Source organism: Lonchura striata, chromosome 2 (genome assembly GCF_050655825.1).
Source record: "Lonchura striata isolate lonStrDom1 chromosome 2, ASM5065582v1, whole genome shotgun sequence".
Classification (NCBI taxonomy): Eukaryota; Metazoa; Chordata; class Aves; order Passeriformes; family Estrildidae; genus Lonchura; species Lonchura striata.
In genome coordinates, this window is record NC_140704.1 from 117900302 (window position 1) to 117920403 (window position 20102).

The window sequence follows — 20102 nt, forward strand, 5'->3', positions numbered from 1 at the left end:
ACAGCAATCAAACCGTTTCCATTTAAGCATCCCAGCTACATCTTCTTTTGCCTGTTAGCAGGCAAAACTAAAACTATTATATGTAATACTGCTTCTTTCCCTGTTGGCAGAAAGAAGTATTACAAATAATAGTTTCATGGAGAGTGTATCTCTTTTGTCTCTGCTTTTTGTTTTATTAAAGAATACTGAATGTAAAAGGGGACATTAATCCTAAATATTGAATATCTTTGGATTTCTCTTTTCAAGCTTTCATTCATATCATCATAAATCAGTCAGCTTCTGCAAACCCAGGCAATTTGAGGTGAAGAATAATGAAAAAAAAAAAAAAAAAGATAAAATAATCAGGCTGATGGGAAAAAAATGTGGTTAGTAATTTAACAAAAAAACTCTCGGTTGGTATAATGGGGAATTAAACAAAAGCAAAATTAGTTTACTCATGTTAGTGGTTAGAAGGCTCATGTGATTAAATATATTGCCTTTGACTAGAATGGGCACATATTTAAACAAAATAGGAAATATCATCCTACTTCCCACACACAAGAAAGACACAATTGAAGAAAAATGCTAAATAATCCACGTGGATGTGGCTAAGATGTCAAAGAAAACCAACAGGCAAGGAGTGATTAATAGACAGTGGAGCAGACACTCAAAGAGACATTTAGTGGAAGGCTGTCTCTTACCTGGAAGGAAAAATCATTGCATAAATAAATTTGGTATTTAGCTCCCACCTTTACTCTCTGAGGTGCAATTTTCAGCTCTGTGCTGGGGCAGAGTATCAGCACATTCCCAGCTGTGTAACTGTCAGCCAAGCACATGTACCTTTTGCATCCTTCTTTTTCCTTGCTTAGCAGATGTGACTCCATTTTAAAAACAACCATGTTTTATTTAGTGCATAAAGGTGTTAACAGCACCTTGAACTCAAATTAAGATTTTGAAATAAGATGATTAGGATCTATTAGAAGACATGGAATGGTACTGACAGAATTTTCCCTTCAAAAATGCAGAGGCAGTTTAATTTTTCAGACATGAAAACATCCTAGAATTGTTGTCATGGCAAAAATTAAAGGCTCTGTATGTTAACTGTTAGATTCTTGTTGTTAATTTATCCTGTGGACAGTGTTCATTTTCATTTCCTTTTATTTTATTCTGCTTCAGATTTAAAAGCAAAACATTCCTTTTCAATTTTTCCAGGCAGAAGAGCAGTCAATACTTTTGTGGTAAGTTTTGTTGTTGTTGATATCATTGCTCCAAAATAAACAGCAAATTCCTGAAGTTGGAAGTTTTTCAGGATTCTTTGTATGCACTGCAATCCTGGATAAAATCACACTTAGCTACATCTGCTTATTTTTTATGCAGATAATCTGGTTGGAATTGCTGTACAGCATTGTTGCCAGGTAATTCTGAAGCAGGAATGTACATACATTGTTCATAAACTCTTTGGCTTAAAATTCTTTAATCGTTCCCTTAAACAGCCTTAGAACAAGTTCTTTGTCAGACAATCATACCAAACTATAAAGCTTGTCAGAGTTCAAGTAGGCAGCATTTGATCATGGGGGTCCAAATTAAAAGCTGTTTTGCATAGCAGTGTGTGAGTTAGAGTGCAACATTTATTGAAGCAGAGCTGAGAGACTTCAGCAGAGAAGTCTTGAAGAAGAACCTGACCTGTCAGGTTCCATGATACTTGCAGAAAATATTTTCTGTTTGTATAACTCTGTGATTTCTATTCCTTAAACAGAATCTTCTGTAAACTTCTTGTGCATTAATACCTATTAGAAAATAAATCCCATGGATTTTTTTTATTGTTCTATTCTCACACTCTTTCTTGTAAATCTCTTATCAAATATTTCATGTTGTGCTTGGTCATAGCCAAGCACAGGGAAGCTCCAGGGAAAGGGTGCTTGAGCACAAGAGCCTATAAAATGAAATTACCTGTACCCTACTCTGGGCCACCATGGTACTCCTACAACTTGAGAGAAATTAGCCATATTTTTTAATATTTAATTTTCTACATTTTATTATCTAGGATACTCTCTTCACTCCCTCAAAGATGCGGTGTGTGTGTTTTCTTATTCCCATTTTGGTGTAAAATAAACAAAATTCCACAAATGTGTTCTTTCAATGTCAGTTTCATCTGTTTCAATAATAGCTGTTGTGTATTTGAGATATTCTTTGCAGTCAAATTTGTCACTGGCTTGATTCCAAATAACTGAGGGTAGTATGCTGAAATAAAATTCAAATATAAAGTCATAGGATTTGGCCAAAGCCATGTTTTTATGTGGACTGTGGCATTAGTCTCTTTAGCAAGTGGAAAAAGCAATAACTGATGCTGTGAATGTAACTGCCTAAGTATAGCAGTGAGCTGTAAAAGCTACAGTTATTACCAGAATTATTTTTTAATTGCTGAACTCACAAATTTTTGGAAGCATTCTTGGTGTGCTCTAGGTAAAAAAACAAAACAAGAAATAAAAAACAAAAACAAGAAGACAAAACAAAATAAAAACAAGCAAACAAACAAAACCCCTAAACAAATCACTTTGTTTCTAAGGGAAATAAAAAATCTCCCTAGAAATTTCTATACAGTAAATCAAGTTGTTATCCTTTTGAAATTGTCAACAACATCCTGAATGCCAGCATGATCTTCCATCATACTTATTCCTATGCATCCATCTTCTGAAAAATGAGACTTTTTCCAATTTACAGTTAAATCCTCACAGGCCACTTTTTTTTCTTTGATTCCTCTAATTATGGGAAGCATGAGAAAGCTGACCTTCCATTTCCTCACCCTCTTCATTGTACATCAGAAGCTGGTATTTTTGTCTGCTGCAGTTCAGACAATGTCAAAGTGGAGGGGATCAAAAAAAAAGAGAAAAAGAAAAACAATAACTAGGGCTGTCTGCCCATCCTTCCACTGTGTGAACAGGGAGGGTCTGAGGCAGTACTTTTCATGGGACAGGATTTCATAAAGACTTAACACATTTTAAAAATATTGCTTTGATACCTCAGTAAAATGGGTGATTTTGTGGGGGAGACTTTTAGAAGCGCTTCACAGTTATGCATTACTGTACATAGAATTGGTACCAGTGAAAGAAATATTTTTGTTTTAAGCATAGATACTAATGTAAACAAGGCTTTGGCTACTAATACTCAGATTCATAAGCACAGTTTTATAGTCCTATAGTTTTAAAAGGTTGGCTGATAGATCTGGACACATATTTTAGTTCTGTGAGTTTCTCATTAAATGAATTTCTATAGTGTTACTTACTTCATTAGATAGTGTTCTGTATTTAATGTCTGTGGCTATTCATCTTGGAAAGAGGGATGCACTACTTGAGCAGAAAAATGGTACCTATTTCCTAAAATTCTTAATAACATCAAAAGTAGTTTTACTGTTATTTGGTCATTTGATGATAGTCAGGCTTTTCAAGAGATGTTTTGTCTGTGATTCAATATGATTGCATCTTTATTTTGCTGAGAATTTTTTTAACTTTTCTAAAATCTGTATTTAAAATGGTAGTTATACATTAAGGTATAAGGTCACTTCAAAGACAGCTTAAAGAAACACAGGTTTAATTTTTTTTTATCTCTGTCACAAGGTTTATTTGTTGATTCTGAAGGAATTAAATTGATAAATGCAGTGCTCAGGTAGTACCCTGTGACATTTTAACCCGGGTTCAAAGCTTCTCTTGTGGTTCAGCTCCCTCAAAGAACCTTTGATGTTCTTACATTCATTCACCCCTCATTTGCTATTGTCTTAAGTATTTACTTTCTGGAGTTTATTTAGGTAAGGTATTCTAAGATGTAGCAGTGTATCTTAAAACAAAACTATGGTAGGATAGAGATGCTTACAGAGATGTTACTTATCTGTCATCTGTCAGGTACTTACATATAAATTGCAAGGTAAATACAAAACCTATATAATTCTGAATTATTAAATGGGAGGAAAAACCTGTATATTTCCTTGAAAGATATTTCTGTCATTTTCTCTTTTGTCTGCTTTTCAAATTTGAGTATTGGTTTTAACTTTATTAACTTCAACATTTGAGTTGAAAAAAAAATCCTTGAAACTCATTTGAAAAATAAAATTTTCAGAATATACTTACTTGGGTAGTCCTTATAATTTTAAATATTAGTTTTTCACAGCTTTGTGTGAGCAATTGGTAACATGTGTGTGCAAAAGATTTATTCTGTTCTGTTCACTGGAAATACTAAGTACCTCTTGAGGCATTTGATATCTGAGCTGACTGGGACATCTGCCTTATCCTCATCGCAAGGCTGACCAATAGCAATAATGTACATTCTGCATGAAGCTGAAAATTAAACTAGGAAGAAGTAGCATGGTTTGAGCATGCAATGCAAAATCAGAACTGGACAGTTACAATGTTTTCTCAAGGGGCATACTGCAAGAGATTGTTTACATAATTCCTGGGTATAAAATCTGTCTATTCTATTTTATTTTAGAAATGTTCCTTTCCCAATCCCTAAATGAACAAGGCTGTATCATCATGTTGAAATGGCAAAATAAAGATTTAAATATAAATGAAGATAAATTATCAAGTTCTAAAATGAAAGATAAATATTAGCATAATTTTTTCATTTTACATTTCACTCAGAAAACTTAAGGCTAGAAGGAATTTCAGGGTCTGACTAGTCTTCCCCCTCCCAGGTTGCCCAGATGGGTTGTGGAGCCTCTATCCTGGACAGCTGGCTCTAGGTGGCTCTGCTCCAGCAGGAGATTTGGACCAGATGACCTCCAGAGGCCCCATCCAACCTCAACCAGTCTGTGATTCTGTGACCTGATGCAAAATCAGTTGTGGGTGTGCCATTTATAACACCTATTTGTCAGCTTTATTTTAAAATAGATTTGATCTCTCTTTATAAAAAGTGGAATGCTTTATCCACAGACAATATATTCCAACTCTTCCCTGTCTTCAGCTTCTTCAAAACATTTTTCTTATCATTATAGCTAAATTTTTCTTAATGCAGGTTAACTATGAAATTATTGTCATAGTTAACTACCCTCAGTGGATATTAACCTAAACTGAACCAACTGTCTAGGGAGGTGAAAGCTCTTGTCTTTTGGAAGGTTGCTTCACAGGCTGGAGAGAACATGCACAGCTACATAGCCCAGTGTGGTGGCTTTTTTCTCTTCTTTTCCTTTCAGCAGCATGATATTGTTGACTGGTGTTTACCTGTCATCTACAATTACACCTCATGACATTTTTCTCTGTTATTGTTTCTTACTTTTGTGTTCCTCGTATTTAATATAGTTTATTCATTGCAGCCCTACTAAAATATCTTGAATCTGTTCATGTTGAGTTTTATCTACTTTGTTTAGGTGATCTGTAAATGTAAAGATAATTTTAATTAGTATGTTCTTGAAATTTCTTTATGCCCCTCCTCATTTTCTGAAAGTTTGTAAGTTTCATAAATATATACCCTCTTCAATCAGCTTGGGAAAAAGTTCATTTTTACAACTGGCTGATACATATAAAAAATTTAATCTAGAAAGCCTTCCATTTTGATAGTGAACCACTGATAAACAATGTCTGATTTTATTTTCCAAAGAAAATACACATAGAAAAATTTATGTTGAAATTCTTCTCTTTGTAAGATTTGCTACAGAGGAAAAAAGATATCTGTGAAACTTAGTGCAAACAACATGTATCTCTAATGACTATACTTATTTATAGAGGAAGGATTCAACATTTCTATGTAAATTATATTTAAAGGAAACTTTATATTTAGTTGTTGCTTGGAAGGGAGGTATAACTGCAGTTTAGTAATTCACAACTGGAATCACCTAGAGGTTAAAAATGTAAAATAAAATACACCTTTTTTCTCCTTGGGGGTTCTCTCTACTTATCTTTAACAAATTATTTCAAATTTCTTAGTTAAGAGCCTGAAATAAGGCAGTATGAAGTCACTGTGTAAACAAAACTATAAAGAGCCAAAAGAAATTATCTAAATTGGAATTTTACCCTTACTGAGTCAGCAGTACTTAGACAGCAGTAGCAGTGTAACTATAAAAAGTTACCTGACTAATCATTTGCTAGTTTGCTTTTCTTGTAATTAGAGATGTTGGTACAGTTTTAAAATTAATCTTTAGCCTGACATTGTGCTTTTTGTAGTGAAAACATGGAAAAAATAGGTACACTAGTACTGGTTATGTAGTCAAATGTAGTATACAGTAAATAGTGATTTATATACTATAGTGTATATATAAAATATAATGCCATCTTTGTTCTATGTGCATTGTTTGCAGCTTTGCAGCTTTCTAGCCTCAATATGAAAAAAGGTAATTAAACTTAAAAGAAAGGAGAGTCAAGCTGCAGTTCCAGAACAGCTCACAGGATGCTCAATAGAAATGAAGGTTTGGGTTCCTCATGACTCACTTTCTTTTGGACTATTGATTTACCTTTTTCCCAGTTGACTGTAATCAACTTGTTATTACTAATCCCTCACCAGGCACCCCACCAAAGACAAATATGCTAAAGACTCCTAATGATGCTCTGATTCTGCCAGAGTTTTAACAGGAATGCAGGAGAAAGGGAGTCTAAAGCCAGTCCCTTTTAGTTCAGCATGGAACTATTCTTAAAATTGGAGAAGGGAAAGGGACAGGCACATGATCCATGGCTGCCTTCTGCTCTGCTGTGACTCTGGACAAGTTAGGTAGAACATGCGTTTGTCCTGAATTCCCAAAGGTCCAGATCAGTGTTAGTAATGCTGACATATCTTTGTAAAGCATTTGTCAGGTGAAAAATAGTATTTAAATGTCCTTTGGAGTGAGATGATATTAAAAAAAGCTGTGTTAGAAACAAAAGGCATGAATCCTTTTTTTCAGAATGTGCTTAGTTACAAGGTAGGAGCAGTAAGCAGAGTCCTGATAAACATCACTTCCCGTTGATCATCTAGTGTTTCAGTCACATAGGCATTCCCAAAGAGTATCTCCTTGAGTCTTGCTTTAATTCTTAATCCAATGGCCATTTGACTTGTGACAAAGGGTTGAAGCTGCAGCTGCTTCTGTGATCTTGGACTGCTCAGTTGTAAACTCTTGAAAATCTTCTGAAATTGTAGAAATCAGCTTCTTCCTTCCTGTGTGATTTTTCAGTTACCCTTGCAGTTATTCCATGGAACTGAGGTGTGGCTCCTCCTCTTAAGTTTATCAGAAAAAGGATTTAAATACTTCAAATCAAGAACTTTGGGGTTTTAATAGTTTGTTGTTGTGAAATTTATATAATTGATTTTGATTTGTTGTTTTCTGGAGAATCATCTTAATACTGTTAACCTCACATCTAACCCTTCTTTAAAGATTCAACCTGTTTATCCATTTTTAATTACTTTTACCAGAGCAGTGTAAAATAATTACTTCTTGAAAGACAATTTTCCCTAGTGAATGTATTACACTTGTAAAACAACTAGGATACATATATTGATTCTGGCTGGAAATTCAAAATGCAACCTTGAACACTTTGTGATCTTCCTAGTGGTGTGTTCAAATTACTTTTGGTGTCAAGTACTCTATTTAATTCACATTATCATTATTATTTAAATTATTTCTGTTAAAATATATTAAATTAATTTGTGACTAAGTTATATCACTGGTATTTGCAGAGATGGAAAAGTATTTTTTCACAGTATCTCTATCAAATTTTGTCATAGAAATATGTATTTCTACTCACCTCTTATTTCAGCATTGTTGGATAGATTCTGACCTACAACTATAAAAATAACTACTTTAATGCATGGCTATTTTGTTCATGAAATCACATTAAATACATGTGAACCTATAAACTCTTGTTGTGTGGGTAAAGAGGAGCAATAATCTCATTTGTGAAAGCAGCCAATAATCAGAAATCTCTGTCCTTGTCTTTATAATAAAAGTTTATTTTAATACTAATTAAGTATACATCTTGGACATCTGTATACCTCAGTATGACATTAGAAGTTTTTGCAAACTGTGCCATTGCAGCTATCTAAACATTCACTGCTTATAGCACTATATTAAAAACCCTGTTATTTTTTTACTATAGTACTATAGGAAAAAATACATGTCCTATACCTCTTCTGGTCACTATGATTTTAATTATTGATTATTAATATTGATTTTAATCCAATCAATTCAACACGTGAAAGTACATCTATAGTAAGCTGGGAGAGTATTTTTGCCAAGGCTGTGCAAGTAATCTGCTTCTGCTTCAGAGGGCATCTGAACATATATCACAATCTACCAGTTTTCAAATAGAGGTTTCTTGAATTTCTATTTTATTGAAAATCACTATCAGAGGAAAAATGGTTTTGAGTAATTTTTCTCTTTGGATAATAATTCATACTTACTAATCACTTGGGGGTAACTGAGCAGAAGTAGTTGCTATGGAAATTTTGAAACAAAATTTTGAAATTTTAAAATTTCACATTGAGCCAGTGACACAAAAGGCTGTGGCTTATAAAGACATGCAGAAAATCAGTAATCATACCACCAAAAGATCTGTAACATAATTCTTTATTGTAAAGATTGCCTGTGGAATATTTCACCATTTTGTGTGTGCTTAACACTTATAGCTCCTCTGAGCCAAAAAGCTGTATGCACCTGACAAAGGGATTTCCCAGATTCCATACTCATTCCTGTATGTAATTGAGTATGTGAATATCTTTATTTTATCTTCTTGTTTCAACTTGGTGCTGCTGTAAAGTGAAGTTCTGGTAGGCTGATGTCTAGCCAGAGCTGTGTTGAGATTCAGTATCTATGATGGACCAATGAGTCCCCATTAATGTGGAACCTTTCCAAAAACAGGTGATAGCCTGAGTTCTGTAATCACACCTTTAAATAAAAATTAGTTGACTGTATTTTAGGATGTTTCTGAAGCTACATACTGCAAAGAAAATTCTGAGAATTAGTTTAAAAAAAAAAAAAATTGTACAGCTATTAATTAGCAATGTATGTAGTATAATTACTTACCCAGATCAAATCTTTGTTGCTTGGATTTTGATATGGAATTAGTCTGAGAAGTGGCAAAAAATGTGTGGCTGCACTATTGCAAACCTGAAAGGGAAATCTTAAAAGTTTTTGCACCAACAAATATGCCTTCCATGGAAAGGAAATAATCAATGGGGCTTGATTTTTACTTATCAATAGTTCAGGTCTGTGCTGTGGCATCTACTACTGCTGCCTCACAATATTTGTGAAAAGTGCTGAGGAAATGCATTAACCAGTAACTAGGAAACAAACATGAACACAGAAGACTCCAAAAGCAAAAGTAGTAACTTAAAAATATCTCATGACATTAAGAAAAGGAAAAGACAGATATCAGAAGGTATGAAACTATAGATAATCTTCTAGTGCCAGAAGCACATGCTTACTGATGTAACTATGTCTTTGCTGGCAAGATTTTCCTGTTTGCTTGCAAGATTTTGCTGTTTAGATAGGCAGCAGGGGAGATTTGCTGCTAAACAGATCATGTGCTTACCTGAGTAAAGATTTAAAAAAAAAAAAAAAAAAAAAAAAAAAAAAAAAAAAAGCCAAACCAAAAAAGCAAACCACCTAGCAACACAAAAAAAAACTCCCACTTGTACAGCTCTGCCAGGTTCTGAAAGCTGCCAAGGGACCTCTGTATCATGCCCTGTTCCAAACATTGTGTGCACACACAGTCTGGCCCTGGAAGGAGCTGCAGCTCCTTCCTGAGCAGGACATGTTCCAGTGTTAGCTATGAGCTCAGACTTAATTCTGTGCTTAGGTGAAATGCAAACTATATTGTTAACATTTTACAGTTGGACTTTAAAGAACGTATGAGATACACTAATATATTAGAAGGCTGATTCTCCCCTTGAGGAAAGGTAAAGTGAGAAGGGTCTTTCTTTGAAAATATTTTATTTTTCTATTGAAATAAGCAATACTTTTCTTGCAAGAACCTGGCTTAAAGTATTCAATGGCAATATATCATGAATACAGCCTAACAAATAGTAACAAGAAGCCTACCTACACAGTAAAAAATGTTTACCTCTGTCAGTGACATGCTGTAGATACATAACTGCTTTCTCCCAGATATATTCCATTTGAAAGTCCAATGAGGCAACTTCTTCAATAAAGAACATTTTGTGCTGCAGAAAGTACTAACCAAGCAGCTACAAAAACCCTTTACACTCTGTCCTTTCCTGTTCACAGTATGTCCGTGTGCCTCCCTTAGTTGGCAGCTACTCCTCCCAGCAGCTGTAGAGTTTTTAACGGGGTTATTCTGAGGACCCAGCAGTTTGGCTCTACTACAAATGTCGGCTTTTGGGGAAAATGGGCTCCCTCTGGTGAGTGGCTAAGTGGTTGTCAACTGAACTACCTTCGTGTTTTGGGGTTGTCTTAGTTCAGATTTTGGTTTCAAATGGTACCCTCACGGTGCTTGAGCACTTGCGTGTACTGATACATAATGTGTTCCTAGAGACTGTCAACACTCCTCATCTTGATTTCCTGGAGTAGCAGAGGGCTTGCAATATAAATCTTGCAACTATTCACCAGGTGGGAGGGAAGGCTAGGAGACTGCTGCAAAGAGATGCCTATGGAAAATTAGGTATTACATTTGTGTCAGATCATTTTGGTGTGCTTCAGTTCCAACTCTGGCCTCTGTAGATGGTTAATATTTCTTAAGTATTTTTCCTTTCATCCTGTGCTGAGTGACTTACTACCTTTACTTTTTGCAGGATGCAAAAAGAAGCATGAATATGCAGTCCTTTTGTGACAAGTGTATTTATACACATAAACCCAGAAATTAAAGTTGTCTAGTAATCCACCTTGCTTCTTCAATTAAAACTTCTTCAGGCTGTGATGGTAGAGGTCTGTTGACACTGTACATCTAGTCCTGCATAAACTGTCTCCTAAACAAGACTTGACTAATTTTTTTAAAAAACTGAAAAGGCCATTAAATTTGTCATTGAAACAAGGTTTATAAATTGCATGTTCGTGCAACTTTCATCTAGAACTCAGTTAAACAGGCATCCTATCTTAATGGAACAGGTAAACTGGAGATAGCTGGGTAGAAATTGTCTTAGATCTTGCAGGTTGTTTGCAGTAGGAGTGAGGATCTCTAATCCTTGATCTAGCTACAGAGAAAGTTTGAAATTCCTAGTCTTCTTTTTTTAAGTTTTCGGTTCTGTGTGATAACCACTCTCTCATCCTTTCAGTAAATACCCTTCAAAGGGTGTTGTGAAGATAAAAAGGTGACGTTAAGGGGACAAAGCAAGAGGAAAGGGGACTTTCAGCCTTGGATTTTATTCAAACAGAAATAGGCCAGGCAAGTGAAATAGGTGTGACTGCTGAACTGCAGCTAGGTAATTCTGAACACACCTCAAGCCCAGGAAATAATGACTGGATCAAAAAAAACCACCCACCTGCATTGTTCACCTTGACTCAGAGGCTTGTGAATCTTAGCTGTCTTTTTTATATTGTTACTTCTTGTGCCAGGCATGATCCCATGAGGGGCTGTCCTTCTCTTTCACAGCTCAGTGGCAGCCAAAGGTGTTTAGAATACTGAATATTAATTGTTCTAGGCAGAAAAATTGTAGACTTCATTGTGCCCAATAGAAAAAGCAGACGTGTGTCAGTCAAAATACTGCAAATGTGGTAGTGTTAGAAACATGATCAGCTTGACTGCTTTGGATTTGGAATATGTACAAATCTTTTTGTTACAATCTGCAACTTTAAATTGTATTTAAATGGAACCTAGTTGAGACTTTAATTAATATTAATAAACTAATAAGAAAATAGTGAATATGAAAATTAAAAATCACTTTCTCCATTAAGATCACCCCACAAAAACAAATATCATAAAACAAAACAGCTGCAGCTATCAATAAATTAAACCAAACTAATTTCTCAAACCTTCCAATTGCCTGATGAGTGAGGTTTTTTTCTTTTTGTAGTTTATCTAACTAAATAAATGTAAAGTGTCATCTATTGTACACTTAGTCACTGAATGTAATTGAAAAGATATTATGAAAATCCAGAACATTTCCACTGGGCACATTTAAAAATTAAAACCTTAAACAATTTGGTTTGTTTTTTGGTTTTTTGTTTTTTTTTTTTTTTTTTTTTTTATTTGCTAATCAATATCAAATTTTGTATTCTTATGTTTTGATTATAGAGAATTTTGGTCAGGTAACTGAACAGGTATTTGTAAACAATATTAATATTGCTTCTAATTTCAGGGATTATGAATTTATTTTAAAATTAATGTATCATATTGTCCATTTCAGAAAAAGGTTTTATCCGTCTTTAGTGTTGCTGAGGATCTGAATCCACTCCAAATTTCTGTGTGATCTTACCTGCTCTCCACTGCTGATTCATCACAACTACAAATGGGGAGATGTTGATGTTGATTAAGTATTTGTATTAGTGCTTCTAACTCACTTCTGCTAAATAGCTAGCATAGGATTATTTCCTTATGCTAAATCACTGATCATCTCTTCTGTAACAATAAGTAATTAGCATATTAGAAGTAACTACCCAGTTCCAAGTCCAGCTACTTTCTCATTTGTATAATAAAACACTTTTATTCTGGCTAAGACAAAGAACTTCACCCTTTGAAACTACTGTAAAATACTGCTGCCTACTAAATAAAGCAATGTATAAATATGTATTGCAAAACTGCAATCACATTACATACAGTGTAAAACCCACCTTCTAGAGAACTATCTATGATAGTCTTCTGGCCTTATTAAGAATATTCTAGGAGCTGAGTGATGCCAGTGAAGCTTTTTTTTTTTTTTTTCACTTCAGTGTATTGGTATCTAACATGTCAGAATAAATCTTACAGTAAAACAAGTTAGCAGTAGCTCCACTGACATAAAACCAGCATATATACAGAGGCTCGGCCAAATTGCCTAGGTCAAATCACATCTCTGAACTTTTGGAGTGGGTCCAGCATTGTATAAAGCATTCATTTTTTTTCCTTTTTTTTTTTTTTTTAATTTTATTTAATTACTTGTAGATACTTAAATGTTTAAAGTAACAGGACTTCTGTTCTTGGAAATTCAAGTGTAGGCTGGTCTCAGCTACTATACTGCTTCATGGTCTACGTAACTCATTCTCATACCAAAGGGCACAGAAGTCAGTATGAAGTTGGAAACTCATGTAATCAAACAGTTGACAAAGGAATATGCAACAGGTCAGTGATATTAGTCTCATTAATTTATATTAAAGAAGTATGTAAATTTATTCATATAAAGGGTGATGAGACTTAGGTCTAGATTATGCTGTTAGCTGTTTGAGAGAAGTGTCGCTTCTATGCTTTACTCATGAAAATAATGTTATTTCAGAGTCATTCAAACTTTGCTTGGGTCTGTCTGGAAGAAGTATTACAGAAGTACTGAGCACTTGTACCAGTTGAACATGTCCCTTCCCACTGGTTCCCATACATTTGGTTTCTGCCTTCAAAAGGGGGCAGGGAAGGCGTTACAGGCGCCTTAGAGCCAAGCCCAAGCAGCCACGTCGGCGAGAGTTAACCCCTTCCTAGGAGAAGCCACGGTCCAGGCTCTCTCCTGCACTGCAGGTCCTCGGGACGTGTACCATCAGAATTCACCACTACCTTCATTGCAAAGCCCTTTCCTTCACACTAGGAAGTTTTGCTGACCGTCCTTCACTGCAGTGCTACGGGCATGGTACATGGCATTTTGTAGTTGAAAGAACGATGGATGGCAAGATATATGCATATGTATAAAGAATGTATTTCCTAGCACCGAGGAAAAAGGATGAGAGAAACAGGACGGTAATCCAAGGCTCTCCCTCCTGTGTGTTTGCCAGACCCAGGGCTGAGCCTGCCCAAAGGGAAGCACCGCAATCCCTGCACTACCCCGGGAGGGGAGCTGGCTGCTGCTGAGCCCCGTGTAGACAAACGCACGACATTTCTCTCCAGCCTCTTTCAGACTTCCCGCTTCAACTCGGCATCCCGGGGCTGCGGGAGGGCGAGCGGTCCCGAGGGGGAAAGGGCCGAGCGGGGCAGCAGCGGGGCCAGCCTGCCCGGCCGGGCACATCACCTGGCGGGGGCACCTCGCGTCCGCCGGGAGGCGAAAGCGCTCTTACCTCGGAATGGGAGTCGCGCACGTCCCGCTCCCCCCGCCGGACTCCCTTCAGTCCCAAAATGCGGGGACACCGTTGCTTAACACCCCCCCAGGCAGGCGCGCACGGATGCAGGGAGCTCGCTGTGCGAGGCCGTGCTGTCCCACAGCCGACTGCCCGTCCCCGAGCCCGCGGCGGCGGGACGCGATTCCAGCCAAGCGGCTCCGCTTCGGATGCTGAGGGCAGCTGAGAGCCTCAAGCTTTCCTCAGGTCTGTGTGCATTTGCTGTAAAGCAACTTGCAGCTTAAAGTGAGACAGGTGACTTTCTAGATGCTGGGGTCAATTATTTTGCTGTAAAATAGTTAATGATGTTTCCATAATTAGAGTTTCTGAAAGGGATATTTTTCATTTTTGGGGTTTTGATTCTTTTCCCATTCAATAGTGGGTCCTTCCTGACCATTTGCAATACATTCATTTTCCTAACGCAAAGTCCCAGAAAGTCTTCATTCGGGGAGATTTGTTGTACTATGCAACGCTGTCTGGCTCGGCTGCTTTCATTTGGTGGTTTTGAATCGCTCTGAGGAGGCATAGTGTGCTGTCTTTAAATACACGGTTTGTAAAAAAAGGCTCTTGTCTTGGGAAACTGCTCGGTTTGCAGGAAACCCTCCGGATGTTTGCTGCTTTTCATGTGGCATTTGTGGTCGGCTCTGATAACGCTGGGAGCACCACTTCCAACACCGCATTCTGTAATGGACCTGAAATAGAAACACATCTCTCGCCGGAGGATCCCCACTCCGCGCCCCCGCGCTGTGTACCGGCGGGTTTAAAAGGTCAATAAATCAGAAGGATGAACTCTCGGTGGCATTGTTAGGTTGGGAAAGTTAACGAATGACCCCAGGAGTCGTGCGACCACGGAGGTTTCAGGAGTGTCAGAAGAAGCTCCCTATTAAACGCTGCGGGGAAGCGAAGTCTAAGCACAGAGGGCAACTGGACCCAGAAGCAGAGCAGTGCTGTGTGTTTTAGAGTTACAATTCGAAAATACCCAAACAGTAAAAATGAAATGGTAGAAAAGAAGGGAGATAATCCGTTTAGGACGCCAGGGGCACTTGAAGGGTCACAAATTGCCAACATTTTCTGTACAAACCAGAGAGCTTTTACTTTCTCGGCTGAGATTCAAAACACACCTTTCTTTCTTTGATCCCAGATCAATGAGCTGTAGAAACAGTTTCAACAAATCTCCCAAACAAAGTCGACGGCAGTTGCTTAGTTTATTACCTCATGTTCATTATATAGAAAAACATTTTCCTTTCTGTGGAAAGTGACAGCCCTAAAAATTTCTGCAAGCTTTATGTGCAAGCAGTCCCTCTACTCGCTGAACTTTTTCAGTAAGAGCCTCTACGGTATTTTTCCCCTTGGCTCAAGAAAATGTCTCTGCTAATTACAGTGAAAGGGAAATTTTGGCGTTTTAACAAGACCAACTGGTTAAAAAAAAGGTAATATTCTCTCCTACGGTTTAAACTCCTGGTTGGTCAGTCTTGTCCGAGTCAATAATGCAGCGTGAGCTGGGAGCTGCTCTGGGAAGCAATGGAAAAGGACCGGCTCCTTAGAGCAACGCTTTGCTGCCTACTTGGGTTTTGTTTTGTTTGGAAGTCATGTTGCTTATTCCCTCAGCTGAGTTATCTGCAGGGAAAAATACACATGCTTTCTTCACACATGAGTTTTCTTTAAACACGATTTTGATACTGTTTAATTCAGAATTTTCCCTGGGTATCGGCCGTGCGTCGGTGCGTGACCTGTCTCGGGGTGGCTGGCCTGGGACTGAGGGCTCTGAGTCCCGGCACGTCGGGTCGGGAAATGTCACAACCTCAGCCATAAAACTAAAGCCATTAGTACACCAGCCTTACCCAGGTATGCCCTAAGGTAGTGTCCCAAAGGCGCTGGACTAAAAACGAGTGAAAAAGCACTTTATTCCTGAGGAGCGTTGCTGATTATCGCCAGTTCTGGGCTGACGATCGGCTTTTCCAAGCGCAGTGTCACCGTTAATTTATTTTACAATCAATTCTAAGTGCATAATACTGTTGCAAGAATGGTGTTATTATATAATGGTTTGAGATTAATTTAAACACACATATATGTAGAACCACTGTTTTCACCTCTGCTGCTTTTTATAGCACGTAATATAAGTACAAAAAGCTGGGCTGTTTGAATCTCTGCCTCTGTGTTGGACAAGCACATGTGTTTGAACGGAGGAAAAGAAAATTAAAACTTTTTGGTTTGGTTTAGGCAGATCTCAGTCTTTTGATAATAGTTTCTGCTCCTTGCAAGAGGGATAAATATGCTATACTATTATGCTAGAAACATATAGCTTGTTTATAATCCCTAGAAAGCACTAGGGAGCAGAAAGCTAAATGTATAAATGACTGGAAAATTGTCTTTACCTGTGTTAGCCCCTGGCAGTTCCTGTCCGCTACTGCGATCTTCTTTTTAAAGCATCTGTCCGTCAAGTGTAAAGGAGCAGGATTTACGTTGTGCGAAACAGGAAATTCAATGTTAGAATACGTTAATGGTTATTCTGACTTCATTCATTTAATTTCAGCGAGAATTCTTACAATATTGGTTTATTTGATCAAAGTGGCTACCCAAACAAAGGTGTCCTTAACAAAATAAACCCCTTTGATCTTGCGTTTAAAGCTGAGCGGTTTCTCAAATAAGCATTGATGCATTTAATAGCACCACATAACAATGCAAATATTAACCAAAGCGTCCATGAAAACTCCGTATTCTACATTAGTTTGTATGCCAAAGGAGAACATAAATGGTGTCGAGATAAAGTTCTGTTTATTCTGAAGTGATGTACATTTTTCAAACATCTGTTTGTAATTACAGATTATTTGGGCAAATCAGAGAAATCCTGATAAAGTAATGCAACAAGCAATAAGTACAGCAAAGTCCAAAGAATTAATAATAATTACAAGGAATATTAATGCTATGACAGACACTGAATAGCTTTATTAGGAAGTGTGAAAAAGTGAGAGAAGATATGTATCAAAGGGTTTACACTGGGTTCAGCATCCTACTGTCTAGGGATGCTGAGCTCATTCATGAACTTCAGAGGTGAAATATGCTCAAGTACGACTACAGAGTAAGAAGGTGAAGTGTGAGGCACAGATGATGACTTCTCCTATTGTTCCCAAGCTACGTCCAAAATATAGCCGCAGGAGAAGCTGCTTGTGCCTCATAGAGCGTTACGGGGTATCTCGGCACAGCTGTAAATACTCTGTCCCTTTCCCATCTTTTGGCTGTGCTGCGCTCAGGGATGTCCACCGGCGCACGGCCTCGCGGGCCGCTCTGCGCTGCCCCTGCGGAGGGCAGGGCTGAGCCGGCGGCGCTCACGAATGCGCTGCCGGTGCCCCGAGCCACACCCGGCACGGTGCCGCGGGGGCGGGGGCAGCGCTGGCGGGGGCGGAGGCCGCGATGCGCTCAGGTGCCGGGCCCCGCCGCGCCGGGAGGAGCCGCGGGGCCGCCCCGCGGGGCAGCGCCGCGGGAGCCACGGCCGCCGCCCGGCGGCGCGCCCGCCCCCGCCGCCCCATTGGCCGCGCCGCGGCTCAAATAGGGCCGGGCCGGGCGCCGGCTCCGGCAGCAGCGAGCGGGGTCCGAGTGCCGAGTGCGTCCTGCGGCCGGCCGCAGCTGCCGGCTTTGGCGGCGGTCGGCAGCGCAGCGCGTCCCGTCCCATCCCGTCCCGTCCCGTCCCGTCCCGGCGCGAGATGAGCAGCCCCGATGCGGGCTACGCCAGCAGCGACGACCAGGTGCAGGGGCGGTGCTCGCTGCCCATCATGATGCCGGCCATGTGCCCGTGGGCAGAGTCGCTGAGCCCGCTGGGCGAGGCGAAGGCGAAGGGCGGCGCGGCGGCGTCGGGGCCGTCGGGCGGCCGGAGCAAGGGCGAGGCGCGGATCCGGCGTCCCATGAACGCCTTCATGGTGTGGGCGAAGGACGAGCGCAAGCGGCTGGCGCAGCAAAACCCGGACCTGCACAACGCCGAGCTCAGCAAGATGCTGGGTGAGCACGGGCGGGCGAGGAGTCCCTAGAGGCGGGTCCAGAGGGCGAGGAGCCCGGGGGAAGCGCAGGATCGGTGGCGTGGGCGGCGAGCGGGGGGATCCGTGGGCTGTCGGGCCGGGGTCCCGGGGTGGCGGTCGCGTCCGAGGGCGAGCGAGGCTGGCGCACAGCCGGTGCGGGCTGCGGGCGGTGTCGGTGTCGTGGGGAGCGGGCGTGGGTGCCGGTCGGTGAGCGGGCGGTCTGACGGTGTCGGTGGTGGGTGCAGGTAAATCGTGGAAGGCGCTGTCGCTGGCGGAGAAGCGTCCCTTCGTGGAGGAGGCGGAGCGGCTGCGGGTGCAGCACATGCAGGACCACCCGAACTACAAGTACCGGCCGCGGCGGCGGAAGCAGGTGAAGCGCCTGAAGCGGGTGGAGAGCGGCTTCCTGCAGCACGGCCTGGCGGAGGCGGCGGCGGCGGCGGCGGCGGCGGGGCCCGGGCTGGGCGGCGAGGTGGCCGGCGGCGGCAGGATGTGCGTGGAGGGCCTGGGACTGGCGTACGGCGAGCAGGGCTACGCGGCGGCGGGCGCGGGCCCCTACCGGGACTGTCCGCCGCTGGGCGCCGCGTTCGACGGCTACAGCCTGCCGACGCCGGACCCGTCGCCGCTGGACGCGGCGGAGAGCGAGGCGCCCTTCTTCGCGGCGGGGCTGCAGGAGGAGTGCGCGCTGGGGCCCTACGGCTACGGCCCGCACCCGGCGGCCGCCGAGTACCCGGCGGCGTCCGAGAGCCCGTCGGGCGCGGCGCTGCGGCGGCACCTGCCGCCCGCGGAGGCGCTGGGCGCGGGCGGGTCGCTGCAGGGGCTGCTGGGCTGCCCGGCGCCGCTGCACGCCTACTACGGGCAGTGCCAGCCGCCGGGCCCGGGCCGCGGCCCGCCGCCGCCGCCGCCGGGGGCCCTGGGGCAGCCGTCGCCGCCGCCCGAAGCGGCGCCGTGCCGGGAGCAGCTGGAGCAGCTGCGGCCGGAGGAGCTGCTGGGTGAAGTGGACCGCACGGAGTTCGAGCAGTACCTGCGCTTCGCCTGCAAGCCCGAGCTGGGGCTGCCCTACGGCGGCCACGACGCGGCCGCGCTGTCGGCGCCCGAGGGCGCGGGTCCCATCTCGTCGGCCGTGTCGGACGCCAGCAGCGCCGTCTACTACTGCGGCTACCCCGACTTGTGAGGGCTCGCTGGGCACGGCACGGACACTGGCAGGGAAGCGCCCGGCCCCGCTCCTATTTATGTAATTTATTTGAATCTTGAGAACTGACAGGGTATCCGTGACCTGCTCGAGGTTTAAAAGGTGATGTGCCATTTCGCTGTCCAGGTGGTGCAGGTTTTACCATCACTGTCCGACAGTTGCATATGAAACTGTTGCTGCGGTGGAATCATGATACTAGGGGCACACGAAGAATATAATTTCTGAGATCTTGTTAGAGATCTGCATGCTTTTGTATGTTTTACAGACTGCTGTGTTTTATATGATGGATTTGTACAGAATGATTTTGCACTTTTTCAATAAAGGGAAAATAATAAAACTGGTCTCTGATAACTCCTACAAGAGGTCTTATCATCCTTTGTAATTGATTGTTAATGCCTTTTAAACTACTTTTGCAAGTGTCCCGTGCACTAAGCGTTAGGTTCTCTCACACTTTGTAGACAGTCTTCCTATGTTTCTCCTGCTTCAGATATAGACAAAAATTTTAAGCCTTCAGTAACTGTCTACTTTAGGCTCTTGTTTTTTTTTTTTTTTTTTCACTTTATTGGTGCTTTCTTATAGTGATGATTAATATGACTGAATTAAAAAAAAAAAAGAACAAAACAAGATGCCTTTTACTTTTGACGTGTCAAAGGTCTCTATGAAAGCGCCTGCTGAAGTACATTAGGATTTCGTCCTTTTTTAATGGAAGCAGGGGCTCATTGATGAGACGGGTGGAGAAATGCTGGTTTAAGCACCTTCTGGGACAGAATGCCTTTCGTGTCCCTGCAGCTGCCTTGCTGTGCCG

The 20102-nt window shown here is 41.3% G+C and overlaps 1 protein-coding gene across 1 annotated transcript; it reads left to right on the top strand.

Annotated features, from left to right (window-relative positions):
• Positions 1-17660: 17660 nt before the first annotated feature.
• SOX17 (SRY-box transcription factor 17) lies at positions 17661-19426 on the top strand. The gene is made up of 2 exons (XM_021555728.3): positions 17661-18091; positions 18354-19426. Exons 1-2 carry the CDS (start codon positions 17800-17802, stop codon positions 19277-19279), a joined length of 1218 nt encoding a protein of 405 aa, XP_021411403.2. The 5' UTR covers positions 17661-17799; the 3' UTR covers positions 19280-19426.
• Positions 19427-20102: the final 676 nt, after the last annotated feature.

Bases quoted from the DNA above. Each gene is read 5' to 3' on its own strand.
- SOX17 (XM_021555728.3), top strand. From the start codon at position 17,800: ATGAGCAGCCCCGATGCGGGCTACGCCAGCAGCGACGACCAGGTGCAG. The intron at 18,092-18,353 runs GTGAGCACGGGC...TGGTGGGTGCAG, and splicing joins CGAGCTCAGCAAGATGCTGG to GTAAATCGTGGAAGGCGCTG.